The 25,669-nt window shown below is 50.1% G+C and overlaps 2 protein-coding genes across 2 annotated transcripts in view; both read right to left on the reverse strand.

Moving 5' to 3' along the window:
* The window catches only part of TFEB (transcription factor EB), a 49,416-nt gene extending 36,434 nt beyond the window's left edge, over positions 1-12,982 (reverse strand). The window contains exon 1 of the mRNA XM_065402550.1: positions 12,942-12,982. The gene's annotated coding sequence lies outside the window, so the exon portion shown is untranslated. The remainder of the gene's footprint in view (positions 1-12,941) is intronic.
* A 5,049-nt stretch (positions 12,983-18,031) lies between these two features.
* Positions 18,032-25,426, reverse strand: LOC135878526 (gastricsin-like). Its single transcript, XM_065404221.1, has 9 exons — positions 25,371-25,426; positions 24,737-24,887; positions 24,188-24,305; positions 22,570-22,688; positions 21,698-21,897; positions 20,886-21,008; positions 20,317-20,464; positions 19,734-19,832; positions 18,032-18,184 (listed from the first exon to the last, which is right to left on the reverse strand). Exons 1-9 carry the CDS (start codon positions 25,424-25,426, stop codon positions 18,032-18,034), a joined length of 1,167 nt encoding a protein of 388 aa, XP_065260293.1.
* Positions 25,427-25,669: the final 243 nt, after the last annotated feature.

Consider the following 25,669-nt stretch of genomic DNA (forward strand, 5'->3'; position numbering starts at 1 on the left):
TACAATAAAATCTTCGTGTAGATATCCTGAAATATTCTGGGATTCCTCCCTTTAACATAAATGACTACCTATAACTTCAGTTTCAGGATTCTTTATTTCTGAAGTAAATTTTCAACAATAAAAATGGGGAGACACTCAATCTGCATGAAACATTAGTGACCCTGGGTCTTGGGATTTATCTATACAAGAAAGTTGTTCCAGCTTAATTTAAAGTATGAACTTAAACAGATTAGACTGTAAACTCTTTGGGGCCGGGGCTTTTGTTCGGTGTCTGTGCAGTACCTAGAAGAGTGGGGGCTGGATCCCAGACTCAGGTTCCCAGCTGCTCCCACAATACACAAAATAATAATTCAGTTCAATTGGTCACACCCCTGTGTGAATATTCTTATTCCAATAAAAAAGTGGCATTTTTCAGTTTCACTTACATCGACTGGGAACAGGCTAAGCCACTCTTAAACCAAAACAAGACCATCAACAATGGCATTCACACCGGTTTAATTATATTAGTTTAAAAAACGATTTAAGTTAAACCAGTGCAATGTTCCCATGTAGACAAGACCCAAGACAAGGAACATTTGAAAGGCGTGGATAGAGAGATGCAGAGAAATGCAATGAAATCCATTTCATGAGCATTTCCATTAGGTTTGAGCCCACCTTTTTTCTTCTATTGGACACACTACCCAGGCAAAGTCTCTTTAAATCCTGGGCGTCCACATTCTGTTCTCCATTACAACCGTGGGACCACAGCAATGTCCGTAGGAACTGCACTAGCACTGCATTTGGCTCTAAGTTGTTCGGATTTCTTAAGTACCATATCATAAGCTGGTTCGTTTATAAGCCCACCCCCCCCCAAGATGGCTAAGTAAAAATGGCAAATTTTTATGACCCATTCATAAGCCGACCCTAAAATTCAGGGGTCGGCAAACTTTGGTTCCCGGGCCATCAGGATAAGCCGCTAGCGGGCCAAGAAGGTTTGTTTACCTTGAGCGTCTGCAGGCACAGAGGTAAACCTAAGTAAACAAAGTGTCCTGGCCTGCCAGCAGCTTACCCTGACGGGCCGGGACAGCAACTGGTGGGGAAATATTTTGGGAGGGAAGAAGCTGGGGGTCAGGGGAGTAACCTCTGTGACCAACCCCAACATGACCCCACCCCTAACCTGGAACCTCCCCAAATGACCCCTCCCCATGTAGCCCCTCCCTGACCCACCCCTAGCCCGGGACCTCCACACTCTCCCCATCCCATCCCTTCCCACCTTAGCTGGGGTGGGCCAGGGGAGGATGTCTCTGGCTTGGCTGCAACGTGCTCCGGCAAGCGGGGCCAAGCGGCGCGGCCGCAGCCTGCCAGCCCCGAAGCTGCAGCTGCTTCGGAGGCTGGGGGGGGGGAGAGCAGCGTGGCCAGAAGAGGAGAGACTCTGGCCCCGCCTCTTCCCTTCTGGCTCTGCTGCCTCTCCTTGCCCCCTCTGTTGGGGGAGGGGGCTGTGTCCCACCTCTCCCCCCTCTATACCCGTTCATAAGTCAACCCCCTACTCTGATGTTTCCCTTTTTTACTAAAAAAAAATTTGGCTTATGAACGAGTATATACGGTATATATTTTAAATAAAAGCTTTAAAAAAAGGCAAAACCACCACAAATCACTGAATTATTACCCCAGGTGTTTTGCTTCTAAAATTAAAGCAAAATAAAAATAAAATCACTCCAAAGCCTCGTGCCAAGTTTGCCACACCATTTAAGTCCATAAAAGCAAGGCTTTATACTACATAACCTAAGTTAGAGCCTAAGCATATCCAATAACCCCCAAAAACCTGCTGGATTTTGCCCTTGTTAATAATATATGATGAAAGCTGATAATACATAATCAACAATAATAATAATACCTCGAGAGTAACTCTTAGCCAAGAGCCTCAAGTCACTTTAAAAGTAGCAATGAAATCTCACACGTTCCCTGGGATGCAGTTAAGTATGATCATCCTTATTTAGGTGGTATTAGTATCCCACTTAGGAAAACAGAGGCACAGACAGAACAGAGAAGGAGCAGCACCTTGTAGTTAACCTACCCAGCCAATGAAGGCCTCCCCAAAATATATTTCAAGGCTGGACTATGGTCTAGATTCACATATTTTTAAAATCAGAAGGCATTTGTGATCATCTAATCTGACCTCCGGTATAACACAGGCCACAGAATTACACTTCTGTATCACAGACTCATAGACTTTAAGATCAGAAGGGACCATCATGATCATCTACTCTGAGCTCCTGCACATCACAGGCCACAGAACCTCACCCACTTGCTCCTGAAGTAGACCCATAATCTCTGGCTGACTTCAAGAACTTGTGTCTGACTAAAGCTTATCTTCCAGGAAAGCATCCAGTCTGGATCTGAAGACACCAAGAATGGAGAATCACCACTAGTTTGTTCCAATGGTGAATCACCACCACCGTTAAAAATGCATGCCTTATTTCTAATGGTCTAGTAGTTAGAAACAGAGCAAGTTAATGACAGAATCCGGAAAAGAATCCAGGAGTCAATTCAGCACCTGTGGCCAGTGCTAAATTCACTTAAACTTTTCTGAAGTTACATTCTATTGAAGTTCTTGTACTGTCCTCATCACCATAATACGAGCGCTTCCCAGACATGCACTGAGCAATATGACTAACATCTGTCACATGTGGTTCTTGCTCTCTCTCTCTTCCTCTATTCACAGGGAAATTGTGTGGCATTTTTCTTTCTTTATAATGTACTATCTATAGGTACATTACTTGTTTACATCAGCAAAAGCAATGTTGAAATTTCAAAGCAAAAATTTCAAAGAAGTTTGGCATTTTTCAAGGTGATGGGTACTATATAAACATGAGATATCATTGCTATGGGGCAGTCAGCAGATGGCAATGTAAAACTGTGTAACAAGGGGGCGGGGTTCTTAGTGTGGGAGTAGTGTCTTTGAAGATATGCTATATTTGTACTAGCTTTTTGAGTCAGATTACCTGGAGGGAGCTGTTGCAAACAGAAAGAAGGATTGGTCTCTGCCTTGATCTCTCTCTTTCTAGAGTTAATTCTCAGTGCAGGGTTGCTTCTGGAGAACAGGACATAGGTGTTTGATCTGAGATTTCTGAAAGAAGGGATTGCCTGTATGCCGTTTGTGACCACCTGGGTTCCCAGACTAGTGTGTCTCTGTGTAAATAAACAAGTCACACTATGTAAACGCCCTCTCTCAGTCTCACTGATTTCTCCTCCAACAGGAAACCTGCAAAGCCTCAAAATCTGTCAGAAGGCAGAGGCATGACATTATTATAAATCACAGGGGATCTTCCGGGGATCTTGCTGAGGAAGATACATGGAGGAAAAAAAAGTTAACTCATACTTCTTGTCACTGTGATACATCATGGGAAAAAATCCCTTTGTCTTCCAGCACGTTAAAGCCCAAACTTCTCTTTCTGCACTTCAGAAAGCATTTCCTGCTATTAAAATAAGAACAGCAAATTTGGACTCTCTAGCACGGCCCCCTCCAGCTTTCATCTTCCTCTCAGTCACTACATGGCTCACCAGAAACCTTTCCTGGGAAACAGCCATCAGCCAACTGGGAAGCGGGACGAGGCAGTGAGAATTGCCTTCTGGTGATTTCCAAAAGTGGGAAGACATGCTAACAAGCTTCTCCATGTAACACAATCCTAACCTAGAAGGTGCTAATACGGTATGGTTGGGGTACCATGGTTTCCCATGCTGGCATAGAGTCCTGCAGGCATCAGTTGCCTTCCAGAGGCTGGTGCGCCACTCAGAGAGGCCGCAACTGTAAAAGAGCCATCTCTTGTTGTCACAATGGGGAAATGCAGTCTCCATAGACATCCAGTCTTGGGCTTCCACTGAAACCATGTTGTTTCCCCCAGCATGACACCAGGCTTAAGCTATGACCTGAGCGGACTGTCCACACCTGGTGCAAGAGGAATCCAGTTGCTCATGCAATCCTAAGTTCTCTCCTCCCCCCCTCCCGCCGCATACTGTGCTTTACCAATATCAACCATGAGTACAGGGACAATTGCGTTGTCTGACTCCGCCATCCACAGCTTCAAGAGCTGGTACCCGGCACGTCTGCTTCCCTGTTACATAGCCCAGCAGCGATGCAGTGCTACGTTAGACGTGCGCCGAGCCTCAACCCATGCACTCTTGTACAATACTGTAAAATGCTGAGTATATCAGCTTCTGCAGCTTATAAAGTTCCTTGTAAATTTCCGAAAGCAAATACGGCACCATGGCAGCCCCTGACAGGAAACGGTGACCGTGAGCCAGCATGAATCAGACCCAGGAAAACACAATCCCATGCTTTCTCCAGCCGGCCTTGCCTTTTTGCACTGGGGAGTGCTACAAAGAGAGGCATCCTGCCCTGGAAAATCACAGTTCCTGACACCTTGCCAGACTTGGAATAATGGAGTAACCAGTATCATTGACAGGCAGCATAGGCTAGTGGCTAGGGCACCGAACTGGGACTCAGGAGAGCTAGGTTCTACTCCCAACTCTGCCACTAACCTGCTGTCTGATCTCCAGCAGGTCACTTCCCCTCTGTTTCCTCTCCCACCCTTTTCCCACTAGGTGCTGCCACAATAAATATGTGCAACAATAACAAACATTACAATAGATCTCTGCCCCCTGGATACAGCTAGATCAGCCCGCCCAGAGAGAATTTATCCTTGGGGCTCACATACCCATGGCAAGGAAGCATCTGCATTAAGAATAGGCCAGGATACCCCAGAGTCTTCACTCCCACTGCCATGACTTACAATTGCCCACATTCTCTCCTACCAGTATAATTCAGATCCTCCTCAGGATCAATTTCAGCAAGTGCCCTCAACAGACTTCTTTCTGCCAGCTGGTGCTGCCTCCTTTCTTGAGTATGAGAAAGCATTATTGGTTAAGTGAGGAAACAAAGGGATGGATGCACCAGTCCCTGACCCCTCCTGTCTGGGAAACACACTTACCCAGGACAGGGGGGTTGTTAAAGACTAAGGACTTGGCCCTTTAAAATCAATGGGAGTTTTGCTATTGATTTCTGTGGGAGGAGCCATAGGTTCTCGAGGGGGAATTTCTGTGGGAACCTTTTGATGAATTATCAACAGCATGTTGCAGGGTATCAAAAGCCTGAGAGTTGTTAAGTCTAAGAGGCCAAAAAAATTACTGGTGCAGCACACACAAGAGCTCCAGTTGGATTGGTCCTGACTACCTGAGAGGTCGTCTCTCTCTGGAACCCCCACTGCCCAGAATGGCTACATCCCATCAGAACAATGAAACGATTGACCAACAGGCAAAGGCTCATGAATGCAGGAGATGGAACTTTCACAAGAGATTGACCTAGACTGTGGAACTCACTGCCTCAAGAGATTGTCTCATTCCTTGCGCTCCCCTATCTGTCTGTCTGTACCCACCTGTCGTCTCTTGCCTTATACTTTGATTGGAAGCTCTTTGAGGCAGGGACCATCTTCTTGTTGCATCTGTACAGAGCCTAGTATAATTGGGTCCTGAGCAAGGACTCCGGCTCCTAGGTACTACCATAGTACATAGATAATAAAGAACAACAGTGAGATTAGACACACAAGCCTCACCGTGCTCAGAACTAAATGCAAAGCTTAAGACTCAGCTTCCTCTCAATAATCATCTCATGCACACACACACCCAAAGACAGACACGCAACGCAACACAACACAACCACATGAACATGCAACACACCCATTTGCAGACACACAATTAATCAGGCTATTTCTCCTACAGGCCAGGAGGGAAGAAGGAAGATTTCAGTGCTATTTCTCAACACACTTGGGGAGCGCTCAGATGCTATCCAAATGTTGGCCATATAAGCATCTAGACAGACCAAAATCTGGATTGTCAGTGTTGCTGAAGGAAATCTATATGGAGAAGAAAGTCAGACTCACCCTAGTTTTCTGTGTTTAATGGAGGCCTTTGGCCTTCAGCTAATCTCAGTGGGAGATTTACAAATACGTCGTATCTATGGACAGAAACAGGAAGAAAGTGACCAAGAGCTAGCAACACAGACACTGATGGAAAGGGGGAGCTGGATCGCCCTGAGATGGAATCAGTTTGGTGGGTGTCAGTCCAGTGCCTTCCGGGCCCCAATTCTATTCCAAATAGGTTCCTTTATTGCCCTCCTCATGGCAGTGTGTGAACGCCTTCCAGCAGTGCATTAAATGACATGACTAACAGGTGTGGTTCATTCGCTCTCTCATCCTTATCCAAGGGGGAGAACTGTGCCTGGAGTAGGGAGTTTTGTTTTTGGGGGGCTGGCTTTTTTAAACGTCTGCTCTGCTTTGTGTTTATGTCAGAGAAGGCAGGTTGAAGAAACACACCTTGCAGAGGGAGGGGAAGATAGCGAGGTCTGTCACCATTCTTTGTTCCTGTGGGAGTTCGTTCCACCCTTGTACCTGGCCTCGTCAGCAGGGAAAACACCAAATAGGCCATGGAGAACTACTCGCTAGGGGCCCCCTTAAAAGCCAGTTGATGCATCATGATGGAGAAGCTTGCCCTGCCACGGCCCGGGCCGTACTCTGAACTAGAAGCTGTTATTCTCCAGGGCAGTCATTCTAGCAACTTTCACTAGGACTAAATTAGATTACAAGGAATAAGACACAGTCTGCAGTTCACCACCTAGGTTCCTCTCCAGAGCCTGCCTCCCTGTCGGCTACAGGTGCTGAGAGACTCTATAAACCTCAGCTAATCATGTCATTAAAGCAATAACCAAACCCCGGGGAAAGCCATGCTGAGCCAGCGCTCCAGAGATCCGCATCGTAATGGCCAGAGCAGCCCCAGCACCACTCACAGCCCAGGGCTGGCATCACACCATATGACTCAATGAGCCCGGCCAAGGCACCACAACACTGCACAGAGCTTCCCAGCACACCACACAGAGTCATGCCACGAGACAAGAGGTCAACCAACACACCACCATGACAGGAGAGCACCGGGTTTCCCAGGCTGAGCCCCAGCTTGGTACTTCTCGGCAGGTGGGGAAAGGTTGCCGGGGAAGCAGAAGGGCATTTACAGGAGTGGCCCTTCAACCCCTTTCCCCAGTGTGGCGCTGGGGAAGTCCCTTGCATTGCCTCCACAGCCTCTCTGTGTTAAATTATACAATAGGTTTTGCTACTGCTGCAGGTCAGGCTTTACCATTACATCCTCCTAGCACTGTGGCTGACCCCCACCCCCAAACACACACAATGACTAATCACTTCAGTTCCTAGGAAATGCAGGGCTCTCTCTTCCCTTTCCAGACAGCGTTGCAGAGAGTTTGCTGTCTCCCCCGGCCGGCTTTGCAAACCTCATTGCAGGGTGGGAGGCGGAACCTGATTTCAATCGCTGGGACATGTGTGCAGCGGACCTGCTGCTCTGGATCGAAAAACGGAGGCTTCAAACAAAGCACCCGGAAACTGGACTCATGCTGTCCCACCGAGCCACACCTTGGTGTAATTTCCTACTGATAAGGGCAAACCCTGGAATCAGGCGAGCCCAGTGTCCCTTTGAAAACATCCCTGACCTCCTCTGCAAATACCCCAGATGTTAGAGTGTGTACTTTGCAGTTATGTGTCTATAGACACACAAGCTGACCTGCTACCCTTTTGCTCACCCTCCCACAAGGCGACCGGCCCACAGTACACACACTGATCACTAATACAGCAGGAGCCTCTACAGCAAGGGCGGGCAAACTTTTTGGCCTGAGGGCCACATCGGGTTTCCGAAATTGTATGGAGGGCCGGTTAAGGGAGACTGTGCCTCCCCAAACAGCCAGGCAATGCCCCGGCCCCTGCCACCTATCCGCCCCCCCCCCCCGCGCTTCTCACCCCCTGACGGCCCCCCCAGGACTCCTGCCCCATCCAACCCCCCGTTCCCTGTCCCCTGACAGCCCCCCCAGGACCTCTGCCCCATCCACCCCTCCCTGTCCCTGACCCCCCACCCCTGACTGCCCCCCACCACCCTATCCAACCCCTCCTCTCATTATTGACTGCCCCCCGGGGCCCCTGCCCCATCCAAACACCCCTTCTCCCTGAACACCCCCGGAACCCCTGCCCCTGACTGCCCCCTGCTGCCCCATCCAACCCCCCCTCTCCTTCTTGATTGCCCTCCCGGGATCCCGCCCCCATTCAACCTCCCTGTTCCCCGCCCTCTGACAACCCTGACTCCTATCCACACCCCTGCCCCCTGACCACCACCCCGAACTCCTCTGCCCTCTATCCAACCCCCCCGCTCCCTGCCCCCTTACCGCGCTGCCAGGAGCATCGGTAGCTGGCGGCGCTACAGACGCACCGCCCAGAGCACCATGACAGGCAGTCGCGCCACCCGGCTGGAATCAGCCACGCCACCGCGCAACACAGATCACCGGGTCAGGCCGCGGCTCTGCAGCTGCGCTGCCCGGCAAGAGCTCGCCGCCCCACCGTCCAGAGCATTGCGCCGGCGGCGCAGTGAGCTGAGGCTGAGGGGCAGGGGGAACAGCAGGGGAGGGGCTGGGAGCGAGCCTCCCAGGGCAGGAGCTCAGGGGCCGGGCAGGAGGGTCCCGCGGGCCGTAGTTTGCCCACCTCTGTTCTACAGAAAGAGCTCAAGCAGCAGTGACAATGTTCAGATACCACAGCGCTCATCATGGGATGAACAGAGAGGCAGAACTCTTTGGGGCAGAGAATGTCTTTTCTGTACTACAATCAATTAAATAATAATAGATTAGAATAGATCCGCATGTACATTTATGCGTGCAAATACAGAGACAGGTATAAATGCAACAAGTTCCTCGAGTACACGCACTAGAGATTGGCGAGCCATTTGTAGTGAACAATCAGACGCATGAATGAACCCAATATGTTGGGGGAAGAGTCAACACGGCTTTTGGTGAGGCATGATTTCCCTTTACAATCTATCAGAATTCTTTGAGGGGGTCAACAACCATGTGGAGGAGGGTGATTAAGTGGATATAGTGTACTTTGACTTCCTGAAAGCCTCTGACAAAGTCCCTCACCAAAGGCTCTTAAGCTAAAAGAGCAGTCATGGGATAAGAGGGAAGGTCCTTACAGACCGGAAACAAAGGGTAGAAATAAATGGTCAGTTTTCATAGTGGAGCGAGGTAAATAGCAGAGTCCCCAAAAGATCTGTACTGGGACCAGTGCTGTTCAACATAATCATAAATGATCCGGAAAAAGTGGTGAACAGTGAGATGACAAAGTGTGCAGATGATAACTATCCTGGGTAATTTTGTAAATTCAAAAAGCTGACGGCGAAGAGTAGCAAGGGGATCTCACAAAAGAGGGGGACTGGGCAACAAAATGGCAGATAAAATTCAATGTTGATAAATGCAAAGTAATGCACATTGGAAAATGCAATCCCAACTATCCATACAAAATGATGGGGTGTAAATTAGCTGTTATCACTCAAGAAAGATTTTGGAGTCAATGTGTATAGTTCTCTGAAAACATCTGCTCAATGTGCAGCAGCATTCAAAAATGCTAACAGAATATTAGGAACCATTAGGAAAGGGATAGATCATAAGACGGAAAATATCACAATGCCTCTATATAAATCCATGGTATGCCCACAGTTTGAATACAGCATGCAGATCTGGTCACCCCATCTCAAAAAAGATACATTAGAATTGGAAAAGCACAGAGAATGGCAACAAAAGCGATTAGGTCTATGGGACAACTTCCATACAACAAGAGATTAAAAAGGACTGGGACTCTCCATCTTACAAAAGAGATGACTAAAGTGGGATAGGACAGAGATCTACAGAATCATGAATGGTGTGGAGAAAAAGTGTTATTTACCCCTTCACAGAACACAAGAACTAGGGGTCATCCAGTGAAATTAACAGGCAGCAGATTTAAAACAAACATAAGGAAATAGTTATTCACACAGCACACAACCTGTGGAACTCATTGCCAGAGGATGTTGTGAAAGCTAAAAGTATAACTGGGTTCAAAAAAGAATTAGATACGTTCATGGAGGATAGGTCTATCAATGGCTATTAGCCACGATGGTCGGGGTGCAACCCCATGCTCTGGTTGTCCTTAAACCTGACTGCCTGAAACTGGGACTGGATGACAGGATGGATCACTCGATAAATTGGCCTGTTCTGTTCATTCCCTCTAAGCATCCGGCACTGGCCACTGTCAGAAGACAGGCTATGGGCTAGATGGACCATTGGTCTGACCCAGTCTCATCATTCTTATCTTCTTAACAATTCATTGCAAGAGCTCCGCCCCTTTTTGCATTTGCAGATTATCCACCAGTAAACATGTTACTGAGCCGCTTGCTAAGGATTGCTCCCTGACTACTGCTTCAAGTACTTGGGATTCATCCTTTGCTTTTGGTGCTGCACGATTGGTCACCTAAATCACATGGCTTCTGCTGTCCAATTGGATTATTCCCAAAACCTAAAGAGCTTTCAACAGTGGCCACTCCATAGCCCTACAAGTATAGGGCACCACTTTCCCTGCTGTCTGCTCTGCGGTTAGCCTGCAGGGATGTCAATCCAGACCCTTTCACCGACATGAACTCTACATACGTACAAATAATCAGTTGACAAGTACCTAATCCTGCAGTTGGATTCACTCAGCCAGAGCCCTAAGCATGGAAGTCCAGCCCACATGGATCTGATTGCAGGATCAGGGCCTTAATAGTCCTGTTCTAATTGTCTTTGAATCTGAGAGACAAATGCTCTGGAAATAAAGCAAGCCACTACTGCTATTTACTAGATCCGCCCACCTGACAGAGAAAGAGAGAGAGTCATGTTTAGGTGTAGATCCAGCATTCATAAACAGAAGTACAAGGAGAAGCACTAAGCAGGGATCTTTCCACACCGCCCCAGTCCAAGCCCCCACGCACAGGAGCACTGTGGCATGAAGTCAAATAAACACGGCAGAGGAAATTAAAAGGCGAAAAAAAGAAAAAGCTAACCATCTATTCAACTCTCTTCAATAAAGTCTCCAGGCCCTCAGAGAAACAAGAAGCAACCCAAAATCATGGCAAACAATTCAAGGAGAAGCCCCCCCGGTCACATGAAGAATCTGTTGCATTTTAAAAGAAACAATAATAAAAAACCACATATTTTTAAAGGGAAATTTCCCCATCATCTGACTTGCTGAGGTTCAGTGGAATCAGGAAACATGCTGGAGGGCTGTTGCAATCCTTCCTGATTTACAATTAATTAATCAGAGGCTGTAGTTGCACCCAATCTGAATCTGGCACAGTGTGTTCTCACCGCTAACAGCGCAAGACTGGAAGCCAGGCATCCCAGCGTTTTATCCCTGACACTAACAAAATGCATTGCTTATCGAGTGACCTGCTTCCCTGGGCCCAACTCACGGTTGACCTGTACTTTGTGGAGTCATTTACGCCAACGCATCATGGATGTGAAAACCACACCAAATCAGAAGGGCAGCATTTTACATCCACTCTACACTGGTGTAAATGGCAAGGTGCAGAGCAACAGCAAATATGGATTCTCTGCCTCAGTTTCCCCATCAATAAAATGGGGATTAACAACACTTGAAGTCAGTGGGAATCAGTACACGCAAAGGGGCTCACACTAATGGATCCCAAAGCAGGACTGGGGCCTTCTACTTCAGAAGGGGTTGGCAAGTACTAGCTAGCTAAGGTTTGCAACATGTTTTGAAAACATGTTAAAACTGCACACAGATTAAGGCTGACAGTGTATCTTCCTTTGTGTCCGGAAAGTGCCTGCAGCTACCACAATCTAAATAATAACAGTACTGTAATAGCAGTGCTAAGTTATTATTAATAATGCTTTTAAAAAATAGCTCTAATACAGCCCGTTGGGTCTGATTTGTTTTGTGCGTTAAAGGTTCTAATCTTGAAACAGGATCTGCACAGGCTCCACTCACCTCTTCCCAGATACAACTGCAGGATCAGTGCCTCAGATTCTAAACATTAGCTGTAGCATGCAGCACCAAACGCGTACACTCAATCCTTAGATAGTAAATAATAAAGCACAGACCATGTTTGTAGAGTGCTTTAAAAGCAAAAAGCGCTGTTGCATCCACACTGCGCCCATTGCGAGCTGGACCCTCAGATGAGCACTAAGTATTTATTCATTATTCAGTCTAAACATCCCACTGCAATCACACACCAACCACCCTTGAGAGTTTGCCACCCAATATTTTCCAAACACTTGTCAGTATCAATAACACCAGAAAGTTCCTTCCTGCTGGACTTCTGGTGCCGTTTTCAAGCACAGGGAAGGACTTTCCAAAGTTGATTTCATCTTTAAAGAAAACCCTGGGCAGTTATTTCCAGAAGGCAAAAGGAACAAGTACAAAACAACTCTGCTGCCTGGCGTTACTGCGAGCAGCGCAGCCCTGCCTGACGCTCACACAAGCGCTGGCTTCCCACCGTAACAAGTTACATAAGATCCAGGAGACTCACTTTTAATCTGCTTTCTGCGCGGCTGCGAAAGCAGACACCCCCCCCCCCCCCCACACACACACACCCCCTCCTGCTTTCCCCCCCTCCCACAGCCATGGGGTCTGCTGGGAAAAGGGGTAACTCCCCCCCCCCCCTTGCTGTGCTCAGCTACCGGTTCTGGTACCGGGGCCAGAGTGTGCGTGCTCCCGCCCCCATCCCCCGCGAGGGTGTCCCATCTACCCACTCATGCCTGCCCCTCGGGTGCTGGTACCGGAGTCCAGCCTGCCCCCCTCTCCCTGAGCGGCTACAGACCCCTGCCACCACCACCCCGGGCAGGGAGCCCACCTGCCCGCTCGCCCCCAGCCGGTTCTGGGTCCGCCGCTAGCTCCAGGGCCGCTCTCCGGCCACGCACCCTGCCCCACTCAGGGGGGACCCCAGCGTCCCCCCAACACCCCCTTTGCCCCAGCTGCGTTCGCCCCCCACCCCCCGGGCTGCTTTGCAGGCAGGGGCCGGCTCCTGCAGCCGCCCCCGCCCCGCGCACTTACCCTCCCGTGAAGGTCAGCGCCCGCCGCCCGCCCCGCCGCGGACTTTCCCCAACTTGCTCCAAGTCCCGGCGGCCCCGCGCGCCTGGCCGGACACCCGGCCGCTCCCCGGGGGGGCCGCTCCAGCCGCTGCCGCCCGCACTGCGCCTCCGGCCGGGCTCGTCACCCCTGGGACCCCGGGCGGGCGGGCAGGCAGCGCTCCCCCCTCCCGCTGTCAGGCACCTTCTCGCCCGCTTCCTCGCGGCACCCAAAAGAGGGCAGCACTCCCCGGGCGCGCGCCGCCGCGGGGCATGCCGGGGCTTGTAGTTCCCCGGGGCCGCTGAGGGGGGTTTGCCCTTCCAGAGCCACCCGGTGCCCATTGCATGATGGGACTTGTAGTTTTGTCCTTGTTCCCTGGCTTTTTTTTTTTCCTCCCACCCGCCAGCATAGAAGTTGTTAATTATTTATTTCATCCCCCCCCCCCCCACACACACACACACACACATAACTTTTCTTTTAAATTTTTCATTTTTACTATATTTTCCCCCCAGACTGATTTTCACAGGGAAAGTTTTAAGAGGTATTTAGGCCTCTTTTTGTTCAGGGTTTGTACAGCGCCGAGCACAGTGGGGGTCCAGATCTGAGACAGGGGCTTCTAGGTGCTACTGCAATACAAAATAAAATAATAATAATAATAATTAATCATAATTAAGAATTAATCATAATAAATAGAGATGAGACAAACAGGGAAATACATCCGGGACATTTCTTCACACCGGGGTCTGGTCTCCATTACAGCCCTGTTTTGTTATAACTACATCGCTTAGGGGTGTGAAAAATTCACACCTCTGAGCGATGTAGTTATACCGACCTAAGCGCTATGTCAGCGGGAGAGCGTCTCCTGTCGCCAGATGCAGATTAAATTAAGATTTATTGGGGCCCTTGGCACAAAGAACATTTGGGCCTTTCACACCTTGGGGGCCCAGGGGTGCCAGAGGCAGGGAGGCCGGTAGGCTATGGCTCCCCACACTTTTAAAAGCAGGAGGGCCATGCCTGTCCACTTTCTAACATGGGTAGTAGCCTCAGGCAGGTGCGGCGCGGCGGCAGCATGGGCGTAGTTTGGGGGGGAAAGAGGCATTGACCCCCAAAGCTGCAAGCCTCAGGCCAGAGGCGACAGGAGGAATGGTGCCGTACATGGTTGCTGCCTCGGGCACAAAGCCCAGGCAGCAGCGGGGGCAGCCTGTCACTGGGAGCAGGAGGGACCTGGTGCGGGGCAGCCTGGCAGCGGGAGGCCAGGAGCCGGGTGCAGACACTGAGCGAGCCCGGGCAGAGTGCGGTGGCTGCTAAGGCCAGGCCAGTAGCAGCGGGAGCTGTACTGGAAAAGCCCTCCCTGCCCAGCTCCTTGCTGCCTGAGACCGTCCCAGGGCTCCCCACTGCCTCCCAGTCGGGGCAGTGCTTCCTCTCCCCGCAGAGCATGTCTGTCTGCAGGCCCCGGGGAGAAGTCAAGAGGCCAGAGAGGGGCCCCCGTCCTTGGGTCCCACCAGCAGCGTCGTGCCTTGGGGGGGCAGAGACACAGGCTGGCGGCTGCTTTTGGGCACCCCAGCCCCAGTCCGGGACAGGTGGAGGGTCCAGAGCTCCCCACAGCAGCCTAAGCTACCTGGGCAGCTCCTACCACTGCCCGTCTCTGGCTTCTGGCCTAGCCAGGAGGGGAAGAGGAGGAGCAGGGGCGGGGCCTCAATGGAAAAGAAGGAGCAGGGGGCAGGGCCGCAGTGGAAGAGGAGGAGCAGGGGGCGGGGCCACAATTCCGGCACCGGTGTCCCCCCACTTCTACCCAGGTTCCAGCGCTCCTGTGGGGACTCCCAAATTGGCCAGGGCCCGTGCGTTAATCCGCCACTGCCTGTCACATAGCTACTGCCTCTCAGGGAGGTGGATTAACTAAACTGATGGGAAAGTCTTCATGAAAGTGTTACAGCAGCATTTTAAGTTTAGACATGCCCTGGGCCCGGTTTTTAAACGTGTCAAGCACACCTCACAAGTCAATGGGGGCTGCACGTGCTCAGCACCTCTTCAAATCAGACCTAAACAGCCAGCTTTCCAAAAGCGCTCACCTCCCATTTAGGCCTCTCACGAGAAGTCGTCAGAGCTTCAAAAATGCTCTCATTAGCTCCCATTGTTCTCCCGGGTGGGAGCGGGGGGGGCAAGTGGGGCAATTTGCCCCAGGCCCCACAGGGGACCCCACGAGAATATAGTATTCTATAGTATTGCAACTTTTTTTTATGGAAGGGGCCCCCCAAATTGCTTTGCCTCCGGCCCCCTGAATCCTCTGTTGTTCTCAGTGGCCGCTGCTGAGCCCTTTTGCAAGTCTGAGGACAGGTCTACACTTAAAAAGCTGCACCGATGCAGTGCACCGCTGTAGTGCTTAAGTGACGCTGCTCCAGAAACTCCTGTCGGCGTAGTTAATCCACCTCCGTGAGAGGCAGTTGCTGTGTCAGTGGGAGATGCTCTCCTGCCAGCATAGGGCTGGCTACACCAGGGGTTAGGTCAGTTAAACTACGTCACTCTGGGGTGTGGATTTTTCACACCCCTGGGCAACATAGTTATATCGATATCGGTCTGTAGTGTAGCCCTGGCCGGAGTATTTTTATTAGGTGTCTAAATGAGTGCTGGGCTCTTTTGAATCATTTCCCTGCCACTGCAGAGCCTCGGGCACTGGTGCACCTGAGTCCCTCCTGTTCCCTGCCTGCGGCACATAATAGTCTAGTCTCCTGTGGTCTAATTTCAGTGGGTGGGTCTAGTGGGTGGGTGGAGTTGGTGGCCTATGGCAGGGGTTCTCAAACTGTGGGTCGGGACCCCATTTTTATGGGATCGCCAAGGCTGGTGTTGGCCCTGGGCCCCAGCAAGTCCCGAGCCCAAGCTCCACTGCCCAGGGCTAAGGTTACGTGCCCCCTGCCCAGGGCAGAAGCCCTTGGGCTTCAGCTTTGCCCCCCCCCCCATGCCCGGGGTGATGGGGCTCAGGTGGACTCGGTCTTTGGTCCCCGCTCCTGGGGTCGTGTCGTAATCTTGTTGTTGCGGGGGGGGTCACGATGCAATGAAATTTGAGAACCACTAGCCTAGGATGACCAACTAGCAAGTGTGACAAATTGGGGAGGTGAGTAATATGGTCCTATATAAGACAAAGTACCTAATATCGGGGCATCTGGTCACCCTATGGTGACCTGTGCTATATAGGAGGTCAGACTACATAAGCTGATAGTTCCTTCCCAGCCTTTTGATTCTTTGACTATAAAAGCTGGTCTATAGTGTGTGGTTGGCCTGTGGAACCCCATGCCACAGGAGGTAATAGAGTCAAATACCAGTGGTTAGATTTTTTGTAAAGGATGGGATACTTTTATGACCAATATTAATGTCTGTCATTATGCAGATAAGATCCCATGTAAACTGATCACTGCAGGGAGCTGGAATGAAGTTCCCCCTCCCATGTGTAACACTGCCCAAGAGCAGTGTGGGAGAGTTCGCCATCATGTGACGCATCAGGTGTTGGATTTAGCAGGAAGCGGGAGACTGGGTTTTATGAACTGGTCACCTGATCCAGTTTGTGTCATACCCCCGTGCATACCGGTGAAATTAAAGGCATTTTTGTCTTCTCTTTCCCCTAAATATCGTTTTGACTATAGGGCCAGATCTCACAGCAACTGTCTGCAGCTGTCCTGCTGCTTCACCAAGTTGGTATTGCAGTCTTTGCTGTACGGGTTATTTCTGGTCACCCACTAGGTTGTATGCAGTGTTGTTGTAACCCTGTTGGTCCCAGGATATTACAGTGACAGGGTGGGGGGGTATTTTTTACTCTCTCATCAATAGAAGTTGGTCTAACAAAAGATATGACCTCACCCACCTTGTCGCCCTTACCACTAGATTATCAGTTAGACCGCTGGATGGCAATATAGCAGCACTGATATCACCTTACATAAGGCATTGCCTACAGTTACCACCTTCTCTATTTGTCCTATAGGACAAAAATCTGGACATTGCAACATCTAGATGTGGGGTTGCATGTTGGGATAGATTCCAATACCTCCAAACTTTGGGGCAGTTCGAATCCAGAGTCAAGTCATGAAGCTCTGCCTGCTCTGCTCCCCAATTATTTGCAAATACACATGAATGATTCATGAAAAATTCATGCACGCACTCAAATATTTGGGCACACTTAGTGAATTGTTCAGGAACAGCTCGTGAACAGCTTTGAGCAGGGGGTTGGACTAGATGACCTCCTCAGGTCCCTTCCAACCCTGATATTCTATGATTCTATGTGATCATTCCTGTGTATTTGTGAAAAAGCCACAGACACTCCCATAGGCTAGTGAACAATCAGCGACTGCTCAGGGGTTCGAGGATGCTGTACAAGCTGTTTGCAGGGCAATTCTGCATTGAGGTCCCGATTCTGCTATGTATTTAAGCACACGCTTGAACATGGACCTCAATGGGACTTTAGCATGTGCTTAAATTCTTTGCTGTTTGGGGGGTCTTAAAGCAATTCTGTGGGTCATACTGCTGCCTCAGCGAAGTGATCATTTATCTGTGATAGCAGAGCAAAGGTTGCTGTACTCTTCCCTGGCCTCCTGATGAGAAGCTGGCAGCAGAGTCTCCTTCTTCCAGACAACAGGGTGGCAAAGATCCACGGGGAAAAGTACGTATGTTGAGGCAGAGCATGAAAGGGAAAGGAAGGGGAACTTGCAGCATGGAGAGACTGAGGCTATAGAGACTCCAATAATCTCCCCCAAACTCTTTGTGGCAGGTGCTGGGTGTCAGCTTGGCTGCTGTTATCTGACCTTGCAGGACCATTACAGGTAGACCCTGAGCATTGTAGCAATACGTGTTGCTCTCGCACCCCCCTGGGCAGGAACAGACTTTGAGGCATACATGACAGACTTTGAGGCATGCATTGCTTTTAATGATTTATTGCAGCAAAGGTTATTATTATTGATTGAAGGAAGGAAAGAGAGAGCCCAGAGGAAGGTGAGTTCAGAAGGATCCGTCCACAGGAACTGAAAGGAACAGGAGTGTGTGGGAAAAAACAGACAAGCTGCCCAGCCCAGCTCAAGTGATGGTCAGGAGGTCTAGGCAACGGCGGCAAAACCGATCCTGTTGTTGCCCATGTCGTAGACGGAGTAGTACTGCCTGAGGAAGACATCTCCCAGGATCCAGAGGGGCTGCCCGTTCTGGGAGGGCAGGTACGTTTGCTCAACCCCAACAGAGCAGTAGCCATTGTTCTGTGAACCAAGGAGGTAGGACATGATGAGTGAGACTCAGAAGGGTTGGGACATCATGAGCACAAGGTAGCCCTGGGTGGAAAACTGAACAAATTACATCCAACCCGTGAAAACACCCCCCTACTTCAGCGCCCTCTGTGGGGATTGTGAGAATGCAAGTGACAGGCTGGGCCATTACACAATGGGTAAGGAGAAGAAAAACAGGTGACTGCAGCATCCCCAGGCCCATACAGCTCTGCTGACACCCTCTTCGTTGCAGGAGCCAGCTCAGAGCTGCCCGCCTCATCTGTAAAATGCACCACAAGCTTGTTGCTGCCAGCCTGACATGTGATTTATTTATTATATTGCCACAGCGACTACAAGGAGCTACACATACTCCAAACACACAAGGAGAGATGATCTCAAACTTCTGCCTTCTCTGCACCCACTGTTTGTGTAGCATCAGCCTCCTCCTCTCTGGCTATTCATACAACCTGGCCACTCGTATCCATCCTTCCATCAATCTAACACTGTAGCTAACTAACTCCCTCAATATGGGTGCGTTTTTTTAAAGCCCCAGCTGCTGGAATCTGGAGAAAGCATGAGAGTCTACGCTTTTTTTTTTTTTTTTAAAGTACATTTCTAGTTCTCATGGTTGCAAAGAAAAGCTTAAAAACATGAAGCAAATGGGTCTTAAAGGCTCAGAATTCAATAGGCAAATAAAAAGCACCCAAAATGTATTGTTTTAAAGATCTCAGGATTTGTACGTGAATTTCATGATATTTGCAGCCTCCCACATGATTTTTATATGCTTGCGGTTGGCAATACTGGAAGTTTCTCTCTATCTAGGTATTTATACCGCACTCGCCATAGCTTTATCTGAACTCCCCACAAATGTCTATTTTATATAAACAAAGAGTCAGATTCTCCATTGCTGTCTATGCAGCTACACCAGTTTACACCAGCTGAGGATCGGGTGCAAAGAAATCTGTTATTCTTACTCTTCTGTTCCACCTGTCATGATTCTTTGCAGCTCCGAGTCCTGTAGTCTGGAACTAACTGCTTGTGCCTGCTCTTCATTGATTCTCCATCTCATGCCCAGTCTCAGCTGGAAACATCCCTTTTCAATTTTGCCTGTGTCTGCTAATTTTTTCCTCCCTCTCCTAGTGATTATTTAATAGTGTAAAATTATTTGGAACGCAGTTATTGTGCGAAGAAGGCTATGCTAACCAAAGTTATATTGACATGCATTTAATTTTATTCTATTGCACTGCATTGTACTGTAGTGCATTGCATTGTACCATACTGCTTCGCAGTGCACTGTAATATACTCTGTTGCATTGCATTAGTCTATATTGCAGTGCATTGTACTGTACTGCATGATACTGCGTTGCATTGCTTTGCATTCTGCTATGTGGCACTGCAGTGCACTGCACTGTATGATATCATATCATCAGAAATATTTCCATACAGTCCCACTACTGACTACGAATCCTGGCTCTCCTCTTTGTCGATCAGATTATAAAGAGATGTCAGAGGAGCTTGTCCCTTCCAAACCCATAATACGTACGTTGAGGATGTAGGCCGAGGGAGGCAGAGGAAATGAAACTCCATTGATGGTGAAGGAAATGGTGGGCAAGCTCTGGACACTGCTGCAGTCAACCACATACTATGAAAAGAAAGGCAAGGTCACATGAACAGCCTGTACCAGCAGAGAGCTGGGACTCTGGGAGGGACACTGTAGCACTGACCATGAGGAGGTTCCCCGGCCGCCACAGTGCACTGAGCACTTTCAGCAGATAGAAAAGCTGATTATCAGCCTCATTCCTTCCTCCACCCAGGCTCTCATAAGCATTGGGGGGCCGTACTCAGCCTCACCAGGCCCAATGTGCCGTGCTTCTCAATTCCTGGCATTCCATGAGCATAGAGCAGTGGTTCTCAACCTCTTTACCATTGTGGGCCGCATATACAGCTCTCTGTGTGTTATGTGGGCCTCATGCACACAATATATATACTACCTCTATGACCCTGAGGATGTCACATGGGCCGCAGCTGTGTGCTGATTGGGCCTCAAGTAGCCCTTGGACCACCGGTTGAGAATCACTGGCATAGGGATACCACCAGTGACTCTGTAGTGCAGCTGCTCCACCTACCTCGCCGTACTCATTCGCCTGAGCACCTACATCCTGCAGGAAGCTGTTCATGAACTGCTGTGGGACGGTGAGGAGGGAGGTTCCTGTGTCCACGATGGCCTGGCAGCCCTGGCTGCACCAGCCCGTTGCCTGTCCACCAATAGCGAACCTAAGGAGGAGATAAATGCAGCAGGGCTCACGGTGCAAACGTTGAGCCAAGTGTGAGAAGCTCCCCGTATACACTAATGGCTTAAGGATCCTTACTCAGCATTGCCTACCTGCTAGGAAGCCAGGCTCCAGTGCTAGTTCTTGGGCCAAGTTATGCCTTGTGTCGCACCCCTGAAATCCCACTGAGCGCAGTGGGAGAAGTATGAGTCAAAACAAGGGCAGAATTCAGCTCCTTATTTTGAACCCCTAGAGCCATGAGTTTTACTTGCTCATGGGGGCATCAGTGCATTTTATATTGAGGATGATAAAGTCCCCTCCTGAGCTGCGTGCAAGGGTCAGACCCAGCGATATGGCCCCACATGTTCAGTTGCAGAAGCTCACTACAGACAATGAATGATTTTGGGATCGGAAACTCAACTCACTCATCAATGCCGATCTGCCAGTACAGCTCTTGAGTGACGGGAGCCCAGTAGATCTGACCGGAATAAAGGCTGCTGTCTACTCCTCCAAAAACGACCTCCCCACCGTATTGAGAGCTTGGCTGGCTGTGAGCACAAAGGGAAAGGATCAGCTACACACAGTAATCTCTAAATAATCTAGCAAAGACACTGTATATCCGGCGGGATTAGAGACTTTCAGTAGCTCTCCAGACTTAAAAGGACAAGAACCTGCCTGGTGATGGGGATTTGTCAGCATTCAGAAAAGCCCCTTCTTGTTTGTCTTTGGTTTCCCAGCAAAGCACATGGGTCTGAGACAGATCGACAGTTAACACGGGGATGGGATTTCAATTCAAGGTAAATTAAATGAAAACACGCAAACAAAGGAAGCATGTCCCTCTGGCTCTTGACATTACCTACATTCACAACACAATACAGCCAAGGCCAGTGGAGTGCAAGGAAGGGAGCGCCACATGGGCCATCACAACCAACAGTGGTTACATCAAAAGTGATGACGTCCTCGGTTAGCATTTCTACAGCTGACTATGTTACCAATGAGAAGAGAAAGGAGACACAGAGAGCGAGTGGATAGTTGAGGCAGAGAGAAATAGAGGAGAAAAGAAAGATAAAGAAAAGCAAAGACAAAAGCAAAGAAAAGAAAAGACAAAGCAAGGAGAGAGACATGAGAAAACGTGGAGAGATGGAGCCAGTGTGAGCACTTTGGGGCCTGGACTGCCTTTATTTCTTGGCACTAAAATAAATAATAGGATAGATGGATGGTTCGATTGCTCCCTTACCTGCTCAGATAGAAACTGAAGATTGGCTGAGAAAGCAGGTTTTCCTGCAGCATCCCTTGCAAAGCAGTGGTAGCGCCTCCTACCGCCAGGCTAGGGTAAGCCATACCCAGAATGCCGTCAAACTGAGCATAAATGAAGTTGGTGCCAGGCTCGTTTTCGCTCAGACCGAACTCCTGGTTGGTGACGGAGATGTTCTGGAGCTAAAGAGAGGGCGGGAAAGTGTCACTAAGCCTGTTTGCAGTGGTGGTGTAGCCGTGTCAATCCCAGAATATGAGAGAGACAAGGTAGGGGAGGGAATAGCTTTTACTGAACCAACTTCTGTTGGTGAGAGAGACACGCTTTTGAGCTACACAAGAGCTTTGGGTAGGCTGAAAGCTTGTCTCTCTCACCAACAGAAGTTGATCTAATACCAGATATCACCTCACTCACCTTGTCTCACTGATACAACCTGTGAGGTATGGAAAGGTAGAATGCTCATGGCTGTCCTATGGCCAAGTGGCCTCACTGATGCCATTCAAGGGTCTCCTTGTCACCCTTTCCACTAGTGATGGGGGGAGGGGCATGGGGAGCAGAGTGGCTACCACAGCCCTAAGGATAAGGGGAAGCTTCCTCAGCGGTGACTCACACCAGTACTAAGGGATTGTGAAAGGCCTCGGATTCGTAGCCACAATATGCCCCGGGGCCTGGTTCTCCTCTCACTCACACCAGAACAACTCGATTGTGAGAGGGGAGGGAAGGCCTAGAGATTCGTGGTGGAGTGCCGCCCCAGGGCTCTGTGTCGGTAGGTTTTGGCCAAAAAGATCCTAATGATTGTTAGTCATCACTAGACTGACTCACTCGACGGATTGTTGTGTCACAGAAATAACACTTACTGTCATGGTGTCATAGCCGAAAAACCCGGTGAGACTGCCACTGCCATACTGCAAGGAGAAGGTCTGCCCTTTGGATGAGTAGGTGGAGGACTGGCTGGGGTTGAATCTTGCATGGTTGCCTAGAAACACAATGCAATTTTACCACTAGTTGTCCCCGCATCTTGCTTTCCATATAAATATGTATTCATATATTCCGTGGTCTCAGAGTTAGAGGATGGGCGTGGGAGACCAGAGTCCTGGGTTTGATTCCCAGCTCTGAAGGGTTGAAGTTAGGGTTGCCAACTTTCTAATCACACAAAACCAAACACGCTAGCCCCGCCGCTGCTCAGAGGCCCCTCCCCCTTCCCCGCCCCTTCCCCGAGGCCCCGCTCCCACTCACTACATTCCCCTTCCCTCAATGGCTCGCTCTCCCCCACCCTCACTCACTTTCACTGGGCTGGGGCAGGGGGTTGGTGTGTGGGAAGGGGTGAGGACTCTAACTGGGGGTGCAGGCTCCAGCGTGGGGCCAGAAATGAGGTGTTCAGGGTGCGGGAGGGGGCTCCAGGCTGGGGCAGGGAGTTGGGGTGCAGGAGGGGGTGAGGGCTCCGGGATGGGGCTGGGAATGAGGGTTTTGGGGTGCAGGAGGGGGCTCCAGGCTGGGGGGTGGGGCCGAGGGATTTGGCATGCAGGAGGGGGCTGCGGGTTGCGGCAGGGGGTTGGGGTGTGGGGGGGAGGGCTCTGGGCTGGGGGTGCGGGCTCTGGGCTGGGGCCAGGGATGAGGGTTTGGAGTACAGGAGGGGGCTCTAGGTTTGGGGGCACAGGCTTACCTCGGGGGCTCAGGGCTGGGGCAGGGGGTTAGGGCTCGGGGTTGGGACATGAGCTTACCTCGGGCAGCTCCCGGTCAATGGCACAGTGGGGCTAAGGCGGGATCCCTGCTTGTCCTGGCTCCACGCTGTGCCCGGGAAGCGGCCAGCAGGTCTGGCTCCTAGACGGGGGGGCCAGGAGGCTCCACGCCCATCTCTTGCCTACAGGCACTGCCCCCCCACACCCGCCAGCTCCCATTGGCCACGGTTCCTGGCCAATGGGAATGTGGAACCGGTGCTCGGGGTGGGGCACAGCAGGTTCCAGGACAGGTAGGGACTAGCCTGCCTTAGACCCGCAGCACCGCCGACCAGACTTTTAACGGCCTGGTCGCCGGTGCTGAGCGGAGCCACCAGGGTCCCTTTTCAACGGGGTGTTCCGGTCAAAAACCGGACACCTAGCAACCCTAGTTGAAGTGGGAGCCCTGACTCCTGGGTTCTATTTCCGGCTCCATCCCTCCGGCTACCCATCTGTATATTGGAGGTAGTAACACTTCCTGAACTCCCATGGAGTTTGTGAGGCCTAATTGATGCCTGGAAAGTGTGTTGCAGTCATCTGGTGAAAGGGCCAGGTAGTCATGATTCATTATAGAGGCTATTATATAGAGATCGGCCTTCAGAATCCAGTTGGCTGTGGCTTCTTGACTGATGAAAATTCAGTATGAATTCGGTTTCTCAGGAATCGAGCTGTCCTGAGGACGTGTCTCTGTGCATTAACTGAAGGCTCTAATCACCTAGAAGCAAAATTCTTTAACAGCCGGCCGGGATGGATTACTCACTGCAGGCCTGGCTCTGGCAGTACACAGATGGCACCCACAGGTTGGAGGAGCCGGTGTCAAAGAGAACCAGGAAGTTCTGGGGCGGGGTTCCAATGCTGATCTCCCCATAGTAGGATGCCTAGAGAGGGCATATTGCGATATGAATTTCAACAGAGGTTCTCCCAGAGAGGACAGTGAGCTGGACTGAGTTGTGGTGTAACTCCCCGTGCAGCCAGAGAGTTACACTAGAAATAATGCTGGTCCCTTGTACACTCTGGAGAACAGACAGTAATCCCCAAATCAGATCAATTTCCTGTTTCTTCACTGATGGCTGGGCGCTCACAAAGGGAACGGGAAATTTGAGTTCCAGATGCGCCCCTTGGCCAAATGAACATGAAATGTGACAAGAAGCCTGTCAAAGATCTTGCAAGTTGGGGGCATCTTCTCTGGCACATGGTACAAGCCATGTCCCTTAAAGATAATGTATCCTGTGGTGACAGGGCCCATGGAAGAGAGATGAACAGAGAGTGATTTGTGTTGGTAGAAAGAAAGAAAGAAACCATTACTCACATCCATATACGCCATTGGTTCAAAAGCAACATTGTACTCATTGAAACGGTACTTGTTGGCTGGATCAGTTTTGTGGTGCTTCAGATATTCCACCAGCACTCCCTTCTCCTTCAATATCTCTCGGATAGTCTTGCCTTTCTTGAGGGTCATCCTGCACAGAATGAAGAGAAGAGGCCAGGGACTCAGCAGAGAAATTGCTCATCCTTCAAGCATTTCTCCATCTAGGAACCCTACCATGATGCTGTTCCCTACACTTGGGTCCCCCCACAGCTAATTATGTTGCCACTCACAGGACTTGAGAAGTTGTGGCAATTAAAGGTTAGCCATGAACTACCACTCACTATAGACAGGGACTGTTGTGTTTAGCATCATGTCAGCAGCTGATGGTTAATTGTAGAGTTTGCCCTCGAGTTAAGCATGACTAGCTGGTGCAATGTCCTTGTCTTCACTGAGAGTTTAACATAGTATTAGTTACTGTGGCTCTTCAAGGGTGAGTTCTAACACGACCTACTCTGCTAGCGATAAAGCCAGGTGCGGCCTTGCTGCATACGTGTGCACTGCTCCAGCTATCTGGCTGGCTAGTGAGTTACTCTGACCACAATCACCACTGTAGCCTCTGAGCTGAGATACTCACCTCACCAGCCCCTCTGAGAGTTGGAGGCAAACCAGGGCCAGGATGAGCCACTTCATAGTGCCTGGTTTCTCCACCAACCAGCTCCTATACGGGACACGTTGGGCAATGCAGCAGAAGTGAGTTGAAGTCTAGCATCCCTACTTTTATACCCGGGGTACTGCCCCATGGTGCCCTATCTGTTTACACTTCAGTTTCCCATATCACTGCACTCACCCAAGGTCAAAACTTTGTGTGTTTTCTTGCCTTAAGTATGCTAAGAAAGTCCTTACAGCTCCACTGACCTTTCAGTAAAAGCAAGT

The sequence above is a fragment of the Emys orbicularis genome, chromosome 4 (genome assembly GCF_028017835.1).
Source record: "Emys orbicularis isolate rEmyOrb1 chromosome 4, rEmyOrb1.hap1, whole genome shotgun sequence".
Classification (NCBI taxonomy): Eukaryota; Metazoa; Chordata; order Testudines; family Emydidae; genus Emys; species Emys orbicularis.

Bases quoted from the DNA above. Each gene is read 5' to 3' on its own strand.
- LOC135878526 (XM_065404221.1), bottom strand. From the start codon at position 25,426: ATGAAGTGGCTCATCCTGGCCCTGGTTTGCCTCCAACTCTCAGAGGGG. The intron at 22,689-24,187 runs GTGAGTAATCCA...TTGTGTTTCTAG, and splicing joins CTGCCAGAGCCAGGCCTGCA to GCAACCATGCAAGATTCAAC. The intron at 19,833-20,316 runs GTAGGTGGAGCA...TTCTTTTCATAG, and splicing joins AGGCGAATGAGTACGGCGAG to TATGTGGTTGACTGCAGCAG.